We start from the raw sequence: 11,712 nt of genomic DNA, 5'->3' as shown, positions 1-11,712 counted from the left end.
TTCACACAAGGCTATACCGAGAGAGGGCTGCTGCAGACGGGCTGCGGTTAGCCCTGGCTGCCGCTACCCTTGGAGGTCTGCTGGTTGCTGCGATCCTCTCAACTTCAGAATTGTTTTTTTTTAAATTACGCATTAAATCGGTAGATGGGCCAAATAGTGACGCTTAAAAGTATAATGTTCTCGCCTAAAAAGGATCTTAAAATGTACTTTATTGAACAACTGTAACAGAAAAGAGAACTTTTTACTTAATACTCTGAGCTTTGTGAGTGCTCCATTGAAAGCTGCTGCTGCTGTGATGCATGCTGGGACAGCTGTGAATCTCAATGGGGGACTTTGACCGTTCTTGGTCTGCTGTTCTTGGAAGTGGAACAGTAGAACAATATGTGGTACACATATTGAGAAAAGGTCATTATGTGTGCCTTCTGATGTTGTTAGGGTCTCATAATGACAAAAAGATTCTTGATTTTTAATACTTTAAGTTGATTTGGTTTAAAAATCTTTATACTTTAAACTGCATCTGTCAAAAAGAACATTAACACCAAATAAAGTAACACTGTGGTCTCGTTTGGTCTACTTTCTTACTGTAACAGCTGATGGTGAATATCAGAAATATTTCAGTGAATCACAAACAAACCATGTTTGCTGACCTCTCTGTTTACTTCCTCTCATCCTGTAGGAGAAACGATGCGTATAGCCTCATCCGAGTTTGCTGATGACCCTTGCTCCTCTGTGAAACGTGGCACCATGGTGAGGGCTGCTCGCGCCTTGCTATCCGCTGTCACCCGCCTGCTCATCCTCGCTGATATGGCTGACGTCATGAGGCTGCTGGCCCACCTTAAGATTGTAAGTGCAATTAGATCTGTGGGATCTGAATTCATCTTAAACTAAGCTTCGGTTAACGCTTTGACCCTGTAACCTTGTCATTAGATGCTGGTCAAGCTGTATTAAAATTGCACGTTCATTTCCACTCACAGAGACCCTATGCTCTGTGATGCTATGCAGAGGGTGGTTTTTGACTCATATGCTGAGTGTTTCATGAGCTAATGAGATCATTCTGCAGGAAAATACACAGACATGCGCATGCACACACAAAATATATAACGGCTTTTATCACAGTCACACATATTAGCATATAAATGAGACATAAGGGAGAATACGTAAATGAGGCATCATCTAAATAGCTTTGAAATAATGAACTACATTCAGTTTAATCGTTTAAAAACTTGGTCATTTATTTTTACAGTAGCTTAGGGCTTGGTAGGAGAAAAAATACTGAATGTTTAAGATACCAGCAGGTTTTTTATATGATCTCAGATGCTCATCCATGCAGCCATATGCAGTCCCCCAGTTTATCACCCATACAGATGAGCACTTATAGCCCCTCTTTCTTTCTTTAGGTTGCCCATATTTTGGATTCACAGAGTTAATTTGGACATTTGTAAAAACATATCATTAAAGTCATCTTTAATGGTAGGATTTACTGTAAAACAAATGTGTTTGTTCCTCTTAAATCTTTGCACATTTTTCACGTTACATACATTTCAAACAGCCCCTATTTATTCCATTGACTAACCAAATTAAAATGCCCTTTTGAGGCACCTAATTGGTGAAAAGACTTCACCTTTGCGTAATTAGAGCTCATGATGAATCCTGTTGTTCTTTTAAGGCGTTAGAGGTTTGCCAGAGAAAAATAGTGCATAAGCAGCATTGTAAAGACTAACGAAACAGCAGACAGAGCAATGACAAAGTTCTGAAAATGTTTAATATGTCATGCTTCTGACATCACAGACTACATTTTAGTCTAACATCTAAAGATAGAAAGGGCATGACTCGTCAAGAAAACTACCGAGACCTGGCCACCTACCCAAGAAAGCCACAGTAATCATCAGCTCAGCTCGGACAGATCAGTTGTGGACTCTAGAAACTGTGCTTTAATGAAGAGTGTCAGAGAGAAATCTACTTATGAAATAAAGCAATGAGAATTTTCAAGTTTCTCCAGATTGGGAGAGAAAGTTTGTTTTTATTGATCAGGCATACCAAGATATCCACTAACGGCGAACGTGAGAAGTAGTGATCATCTAGTTACCAAGGCCCATGTTAGTGGATCGGTTGTATTTTGTCTTCAAAAATGGACTTTTGATTCAGTGCAAATTCTGTGGGGTGTTTATGATCTCTATTTACCCAACAGTGATGAATGAATGCGACCTGGGCATCCTGGGATTTTGAAAAGATCCGATTCGTATTTGATTCAGGACCACATAGCCAAGTGACATGGGTCGCATCAGAAAAAAATGGATCTGTGTTGTTGAGACTGTCATGAAAAGATCAGATACAGGTCACATATGGGCTAAAAAATTGGATTTGGGTCACTTCAGGCTGCAGTGTGAATGTAACCTTACTCATAATTTGAGGTGCTGTTTTAAGAGCAGAAAAGAGACTAATACAATATTAATCTGGTGGTCATAGAATTAGCATATACACATCTTTACTGTTTCGCCTGTATGCAAAGTTCCACTGAAAGTCTGACACTGTATGTCCTATTAAACACATCACCCACATGGTGAAAATTAGTAATGGCAGCATCATGCTGTGGGGATGCTTTTCTTCAGAAGGGATAGGGAAACTTGTTAATGTTTATGGGAGGATTGAAATACAACAAAACATAAACAGCAAACCGGATTCCAAAACAAACCTCCAGAATTATATAATTGTTTAGATCAAAGCAAATTATTTTGTTAGAACGGCCTGGTCAAAGTTTTGATCTAAATCCAATGATCAATTTGTGTAGAGATTAAAGACTTGAACTGATGAACACTTAGGCAAAAACAAAATGTACGTTTCTAGGAGGGAAAAGCTGCACCAGACCTCCTCCCAAAGACTTTTAACTGCAGTTACATAACATCACAGAAAAATGCATTGAAGTTCAAGGTTCTAACATGATGAAATGTGAAAAACTTTAAAATGGCTCTGAATTCTTCTGTAAGCTAAGTTATGAGCCTGTTAGAAAGTTTGATTACTAATTTCATTACATTTTCTGCATCTTTATGAGGGGAAAAAGAACTTTTATATTGAAATATGCCAACAAAATAACTAAGGATGATTAAACTGAAACAGCTTCACTTTTTTGTTGTTTTAAAGTCTTATTTCCAGTTGTAGCAAATGTAGTTTTTTTTTGCCTGTTGTTTATTATGTTTTTTAAAGGTTTTGAGTGCAGGTCTTTGTTTGTGTCGATGACAGGTTGAGGAGGCGCTGGAGGGAGTAAAGAATGCTACCAACGAGCAGGACCTAGCAAACCGCTTCAAAGAGTTTGGAAAAGAGATGGTGAAGCTTAACTATGTGGCGGCTCGGAGACAGCAGGTAACTACAAATCTCCAGTGTCATGCTGACTTCTTTAGAAATTCACAAGAAAGGCATGGAAATTACATAATCCAACTAGTCCTTCCGCACTTTTTCTGAGAACCCAAAAACTTCAAGTTATTTTCTCACCTCTTTTCAAAAATAGTTGGATAATTTAATTTCTTTATAAAAGATGGTGCAGAGGCTTATTTTCCTACTTATGGTGGTATCTTTTAATGGATCTAGTCAAGTGGTGTGAAATCTGTACACCTGTACTCCATTGCTGGAGCCATTACAAGATTCAGATGAAATCTACTTTGACTGAAAAATCAGATTGTGCCTGAAAAGAACCACTTAGAGTATTTGAATGTGGTCACTATTGTGACTGGAAGTTTCTAGAGGTTATTTCTAATAGAGGTCATGCTGGTAAGCCACTCTGCTGCCAAGCTGTCCAGAGCAAAGCTCTGAATTGCATTCATTCCAGCCTCACAGCTGCCAATCTGCTGACACTGCTTCAGCTTTATGTGTTTGGAATAATACCAGTTCATCAAATGGGACCACAACCTTTTTTTTGTCCTTTAACGGAAAATAATAATAATAATTCCACATGAAAATAATTATTTTCATGTGAATTTACTAGGCTTTCAGCACATATCCCTTTGAGAGATTTAAAGTATTTTGGAGTCATTTTCTTCTACCCACTTTCAGTGCATTTGTATTCATTTTTGAAAGAATTATGACAATGTTTTATTGATGATGCTCACTGTTGTCACCTCCTTAGGAGCTGAAAGACCCTCAGTGTCGGGATGAGATGGCAGCCGCTCGCGGAGCTCTTAAGAAAAATGCCACTATGCTGTACACAGCCTCTCAGGCCTTCCTGCGCCACCCAGACGTGGCAGCAACACGTGCCAACCGGGACTACGTGTTCAAGCAGGTCCAGGAGGCCATAGGAGGCATTTCCAGCTCTGCACAGGCCACCTCACCCACTGATGAGAAGCATGGTCATGCTGGAATCGGAGAACTGGCGGCTGCCCTCAATGAGTTTGATGTGAGTTTCTTTTCTTCATTAAAGATGCTTCACTTAGTGCATGGGTAGTTGGTCTAGATGATGCACACCATGGCCTTTTTAAAGATAGGACTAAAAAAATATCCTATGTGTGAAAGCACTGTGGCAATATCACTTTTACCTAAATTTGTACGACATCCACAACTCTTATCCAGAGATAACATATAAATATCCTATCTGTAACTGTAGTATTTTTGTCAAATATAATCCATATTTATCTGTGTGATTAAATTTGCCCTACTTTTCTTTTTGAAACTTTTGGACTAAGCAGATTAATGTTGTGCTCAGGCAGAGCCTTTTCAAACATTATTCTCTGCTGCCCTCTAGTGGTTGGTTACTGACAGTGAGAGCGACTACAGCTCTTGTGCTATAGCCACTGTGTTAAGTAGTGGCTTGCAGAAACAAGGAAAACAAAAAAAGGCCCATCTCTTTTGATAGAATCCTGATTTATAATCAGACCAGTTGATGCCCATCTTTTTTTATTATTAGTAAAGAGATCTTTTCCCCAAAAGAGTGATTTATCTAACTGTTAAAACATTTTGAAGAGCATTGCTCTTCCATGGAGCTCATATGTTATGATTAGATATCTCCTACTAAAAGGTATTCTTCCTTCCAAGTCCAAGTCATTTGAATAACAGGAAACCATCAAGCATGTTTTATCTCATCAGAGCACATGTTCCCTCATATTTGCTGTTTCCCCTGCATGAGTTGCAAGCTGCAAACAGGACTTTATCCTTGCATTTCTAATACCGTAATGACTTTCTTGCTGTTACTCTTATATTCTTCCACTCGGGTACTCTGTGGTGTTTTAGCACATATAATTCCAATAAAAGCAACTGAGGTTTATAATGGACAAAATGTGAAAAGGTTTAACTTGTATTATTACTAGGGCTGCAACTAACGATTATTTTAAAAATCAATGAATCGGCCGATTATTTTTTCGATTAATCGATGAATCGGACAAAACATTTTTTTTTATATTAACCTCTTTATTCCAAAATAAACATTTTAGACAGAACAAACAAGCACACAAGTACAGGTTGCTCATTAACTGTACTGGTGCAATATGAAAAATAAATGTTTGTGTTAAAACTACGCAAACTTACATGAGAAATGTAGCTGTACATCCACAAAATATAGGCTACTTTGTCTCATAAAGCGCAAAAAGAGACAGGCATTTTTGTTTTTTAAAGCCCCTAAGGGGTTCAAACAATAGGTCCCCCCATTTCAACAAATGAGTTTTTTTTAGACTAGAAGAGTTCTGCCTTTTAAGACAGGAAAGTATAGCAGTTAAAGTTGCTACTTGAGAAAATACTGAACCATAGAGATAAAAATAGCCCTGTGATTCAAATTATAAATTGTATTTGGAATAAAAATGAGAGAACTAGGGGTGCTAAAAAACACATCCTCCAAAGACAGATATTTACACGGGAATGTGGCAGATAATTAATTGACATATTACTGATCTTGCTGGATTTTATTCTGCTTTACTTCCATAAATTGCAGGATCTTCTTTACTTTATCTTTGCCAGAAGATTTAAACTTTAAAAGCCTTGCCCTCATAATTTGCAAGTTAATTTATTTATAAAGAAAATATAAACACTGCTTAAGCTAATTCAAATGAAATTAAAAGTAAAATAAGTAGCCAACCTTCTCACTGTCTGTAACCTACTAACAAGGTAAGGAAAGCATCAGATGAGCTACCTGAGAAACTAACGTAACGTTTCCCCACTTTAAAACGAAACAGACATGGTTACTCATCCTGCTGATCAGCTCTCTGCTGCGTCATAACAGTGGTGCTTCCGTGTCATGTTCATTTGTTTTTACAAAAGTTGCATGTTACGACTTTTTTCACTTTACAAAGCGCAGGCTATTTTAATTATTGTGATCAATTTGCGCCGTCAATCCCGGCGCATGCGCGCTTCATTTGCAGTCTGGACGCTGAGGGTAAACTCCTCACTAAAATCCTGCGGCTCTGACTGCAGCGCTGAGAGGGATTCCTGTGGGAGAGGGAGAAAGGGGTTGGGATGGGGGAGGCACCCCACGGCAGGCAAAAGCCGCCAGTGACACCGTAAAAAGTCGCCAGATTTGTCGCTAGTCGCTTTTTAAAAAAATAGTCGCTGGAGGGGTCTGAAAAGTCGCTGAGTTGGCAACACTGCAACTGCGGCGCTGACTCGCTCCGCCATATTTTTTTTTCTTCCCTCGGACGGCGGCGGCGGCGGATGACGCATTAATCGCGCGACACAACTAATCGATGATTAAATTCGTTGCCAACGCTTTTAAAAGTAGATTTTTATCGATTTTATCAATTCGTTGTTGCAGCCCTAATTATTACTTTTACAAATAATTGTAGATTCTTCTTAGACAACAGTTTTCCTCACAAGGTGAATGAGTCAAGGTCAGCAAAATGTCTGTTTCACTATAATTTTTTTGTACATAAAATTGACCAGAATACTTTGAACATCTTTTATTTTCTTTCCTTTTAATCAGTGCTAATCTTTGTGTTTTAGTTGTGGCTTTCAACCCTTATTGAACCAAAAACTAGTAGAAGGGAGCAATATTGTAATGTGCTGCAAAATAGCTGATATATTCATCTGAAGTCTTCCTCATCCTACAACCTGAGGCTGAGCCTAGATAAGTTGTTCTGTTCAATGATATCTCTACTTTTAAACTAAAGGTTTAGAAATATAAAACATGGTGCCAGAGTCCTCACAGATTATGGAAACACTAATTTCTAATAACAGACTAATTAAAAGTAATGTTTTTTTTGTTTGTTTCACGGTTGAAAAACTTTGGATTATGTACATCAAACTCAAAAGTGTGACAGGTGATAGTACAGACAATATTCTGACTCTAATGGGAAAAATCTGTTATTCAGAAAGATCAATTTTTTCACCTTAAACCCAACTTCATTCCTCTTCATTTTTTAATTGACAGTTTATATTGTAAAAACATTCTCACTTTATGTGCAATATTTGAAATGCTTAATTTTTTTGTAAGTCACTGTAGTATTTACTTTATTTTTAGATATCTGAGACTCAATCTTCTTTATTTGCATATTTGCGTTATGCCCACAGTTTTTTATCTTTATATTTTAACTGTTGCAGATATCATTATATATTCAGTAATGAAGAAAAAAAATACCTAAAGCTCATAGTTGATGGCGTTTCCTTGTCTAAATTTTCCAAAATAAACCTGATGAATAAAAATACTTTTACATTTTTAAAATTGGGGTAATTTTTTTGTATTTAAAAAGCAAAATAAAAACGAATAAACCAGACCACATTTTCTTTTTCTTCTCCAAGACTGTTCAATTTGTAAAGTAATTAAAATGGCACATAAAAAATGTCCAGGTCCAGGATTAAGAAGCTTCATATTTAGATGAAGCTAAATTAAGTGTGGCTAGATATCAACAGTCAGCTAAAACTGTTTCTGAGGCTGGTGGTCTTACTCTGGATGGAGGATGGATGGAATCCTTTATAATGGGGTGCACCCTCTCTCCAACATCGCAATGTGTAGAGGTCAAAGGTGAAGTGAAGGCTGCTCCTTATAGTCCTCTGAGTAGCCTTTAACCACCCACTGTAGAGCCATCCTCCCAGCAGCAGTGCAGCTGCCGTGCTACAAGGTGCAGAAAAACCCTCCACAACACAGCGGTAAAAGTTCCTGAAGGCTGAGCTCCCAAGTTGAAGAAAGTAAAGACACTGATGGGTTTCCCTGATCAGACACAAAGTGTAGGCACTCCTGGTGCAGTCACTGAATAAAAGCATGACCAGGTACAGGTAGCTGGAGACGCTTCCCTAATTGCCCATCTAAAGTACAGGGGATGAAGAGGTTAGAAACAAAAAGCAGGTTCCTCTTAGTTTCCTCTTTAGTTCTGTCACACATCTTGAGGAAGGAAAAATGGATTCTCCGTTTGGATGAGATTTTAGCAGTTGAATTTATTATTAAGAGTTTTTGCTTAGACATCTTTTGAAAAAGAAATGTAAAACTTTATTTTAACTATCATTTAAATTTATCTTAATTATCAATTAATTTTAGTGACAAAATGAGCAGCCTTGGAGAAGAAAATGAAAATGCAGTTTAGATGATCTGCTGGTAATTTTATTTTATGAGTCGAAAAATGTTGCTTTAGCTTTTAAATGCAATTTTTTTTTCTGATATTGTCATTTTAATGTACAAATTTGATATTTCAAAATATATTTAGGTCAAGTTTTCTTGTGACATATCGTAAAAATGAAATATAAATTGTTCCATTTGAATTTATTTCAAATTGAGCAGTCTCTAGACATAAAGTAAAAATAGTTTAAATTATTTATTTTACATTTTACGTACAACTCATCAATTGCAGTATTTGTTTTCAAACTGAAAAAGCATTTTAAATAACCTTTTTTAATAAAAACAAAACAAAACAGGAGACATTTTGCTTCCAGAGATTCCCAATCTGTCTTTTATTGGTTGTTGAAAAGTTTCCCCTCTCAGACTGCATCAGGACGTTGTTAAAACAACTCAGGTCTGTTCCCCTATCAGACTTGCTCCAGTCTTGGCTCCATCTCAGGCTAACAGACGTTTGGGTCAACACTTCCTGCCGGCCCCAAACTGCCACACAGCGATGGAGACTTTTTCCTGCTGGGAATGGAAGATACAAAAACAGAAATTTGTGTTATGTTCCAAGCATAACATGTTGAAGAGTTAATTTGTTCTTATTTACTTATTAGTTTTTAAAAGATCCTAAATAATTTTGTGGGTATTGTTCTTTTAGCTAGGGGGGTATAAAACCTGCTTATTGCACAAAGGTTTGACCTTTAGAGAAATTAAATGTTTTCTGATTTGATTTAACTGCCTAATCAAACAAGTGCTGTTCTTTTATTCAGTCCTGATGTTTGTTTTTGTTTTCATATTTAATGAACAGCATAAAATGTGTTCATACCACCCTGTTAAATAATGAAGCCAATTCATCCTCGCTTCATATCTCCCCAACACCTTTTTTATTTTGCATCCAGTAAACAAACCATCCATACCCCATATTGTGCATTCATTGTTTGTGGGTTTATTTTTTTATTTAGCTTAAGTACGTGCACAATTTTGGAGGTTATTGTTCAACACATTTTATTTATATTGGTTGGGTCTATTAATTCTTATAATATGTACAGTAGTTGTTTATTTTCTTTTTCTCATAACAACCATATACCACATAATTAAATATGAATAGATTTTTATAATGTATTGCATAATCAGTGTCAACAATGTCTGATGTTTAATGGCACCAATTATAAAAGTTTGGCACAAAAAGACCAAAAGCAAAGATAAAAGAAAGACAGATATGCATAGCAACTCACCATTCAAGTTTAATGATCAGTTTAACCATAATGAATAATAAACAGCCTTATTTTCTTCCTTTACCATTTCCACTGTTCCAGTTTCTCGCTCTCTTCTCTGCCTGTATTATCTGCAGCACATTGCCGCAGAGTTCATATTTCTTTTCTGTCGCTGAGTCTAAATGGAGAAAGATTCTGTAGAGGTTGTTTAGCGGATATTAGCTGTGCAGTCTTTTTATATTCTGTGCAGAGGAAACGCTTTGTAGGGGGGCTAAAAAATGTAACATTTACAAATTAAGATTTTACATCCTATTTTGAGCTGTTTCTACTTTTTTGTCTTTTTTAAAAGGATACATTAATAGATCTAAATGTATTCCATTGTGCTTGTGGAAAAGCAGTTGTTAAATGAAAGAAATTGCCCTGTGCTATGCCCTCTGTGCTCGCTTGAAGCTGGTGCATTCTTAATTCTTAACTCACCACAAAAACAGACTATGGTTAGATCTTAGAATACTAATAAAATGATATACTGAGTTATGAGACATAGCCTTTGTGGCCTTATTTAGTCTGTGTGCATGGCTTTGCATTGGCCCTGATTTTGTTCCATCAGTTTCATCTTTGTTTATTAACTAAATGCATGCATACATGCAAACACGTTTCCTCTGTCTGTGTTTGGTCATTTAGCAGCTATGCACTCTGCTCTATTATTCCATGCCCTGCTGAGTTCAAGGTGGTGTCTTGGTTTTCTTTTTTCAGACGATTCTTTGACTGTTTATTGTCCTGATGTAAGAATCCAGACTCTGTTAAACACCTAAGTTTGTACTTCTATCTCTATTAGGACTTTACCATGACTTACATTCATTTTAGTTACTGCATGTATGCTAAACCTTAACAATCATCAATATATCCCTAAATTTAACTTAACATGAATTCACACCATAGATCTAAACTGACTCTAATATAAAATATTGATGTCCATCACATTAAGACCAGCCTTTGGTCCTCAGAAGGTTAATTCCCCAAAACAATCCTAAATAGGTTACATGAACAACTAAACACACACACACTCGCACCTTTTACTATTTGAGCTATTTTGTTTATTATGCAGTTCTGAATCTGTTCATTATATTCAAGGAATCTTTATGTCAACTTATCATCATCTGTGCTGGAATCAACTTTAAACAGGCTCTCAACAGGCTTCTGGATTTAGATTTAGATTTGGCCTTCCAAACTAATGGCTATGTTTGACCAAAGCTTCCATGTTTTGATCCATTGGTTTTGGAGCCTTTAACATATTTTTTTCCTCAGTTTTCCACTAGGGCTGAAACAACAAATCAGAATAATCATGATTAATCAATTATTGAAATCATCCTCAACTAACTTAGTGATCATTTAATCGTTAATTGGAGTATAGAGAAAGGCCTTTAGCTGACAGAGAAACCCACTTAGAGCAGTAATTATACCAACATTGTAAAACATATATATAAACATGTTGCATTTATGACAAAAAAAGGTTTCATCTGGTTTAATTTCTTAACAAATCTTCTTTAGGGGAACTTTGACTATCCGATTATTAATCGATTAATCAAAAAAATAATCAACAGATTAACAGATTTGCAAAATAAGCATTAGTTGCAGCCCTAGTTTCCATATGTCTACCAACTCTGACTAGTTTCCCCACCCTTTCTGGTGAAATTCATTTCCACAGCATGATGCTGCTACCATCATGTCACACTGCAGGGAAAAATGTTCAGGATTATGCATAGTGTTACTTTAACACCACACAAAGCAGCCTTTAAGGTGATTTTGGCCTCATTTGAACCAAGCTCCTTCAGATTGGGCACATTCTCCCATTTTTCAGAGTCCTGATGTATGAATGCATGCTGTGTCCAACACATCCATTTAAATATTGATGGTATTTTTCCATCTTGTGAGGAATTTGAACAAACTGTAGCTTTAAATGTGCCAATTTGATTCATTATGTGCTGGTGTGACTGG

At 36.7% G+C, this 11,712-nt stretch overlaps 1 protein-coding gene across 1 annotated transcript in view; it reads left to right on the top strand.

The window, feature by feature from the left end:
• ctnna2 (catenin alpha 2) overlaps nt 1-11,712 on the top strand; it is a 406,153-nt gene that overhangs the window by 51,399 nt on the left and 343,042 nt on the right. Inside the window, exons 4-6 of the mRNA XM_015372952.1 lie at nt 677-843; nt 3,238-3,357; nt 4,118-4,384. Of these exons, the coding sequence (XP_015228438.1) occupies nt 677-843; nt 3,238-3,357; nt 4,118-4,384 (554 nt within the window). The remainder of the gene's footprint in view (nt 1-676; nt 844-3,237; nt 3,358-4,117; nt 4,385-11,712) is intronic.

The sequence above is a fragment of the Cyprinodon variegatus genome, unplaced genomic scaffold (assembly GCF_000732505.1).
Source record: "Cyprinodon variegatus isolate N-32 unplaced genomic scaffold, C_variegatus-1.0 Scaffold78, whole genome shotgun sequence".
In the NCBI taxonomy this organism is placed as follows: domain Eukaryota; kingdom Metazoa; phylum Chordata; class Actinopteri; order Cyprinodontiformes; family Cyprinodontidae; genus Cyprinodon; species Cyprinodon variegatus.
This window is presented reverse-complemented; position numbering and strand designations above follow the sequence as displayed.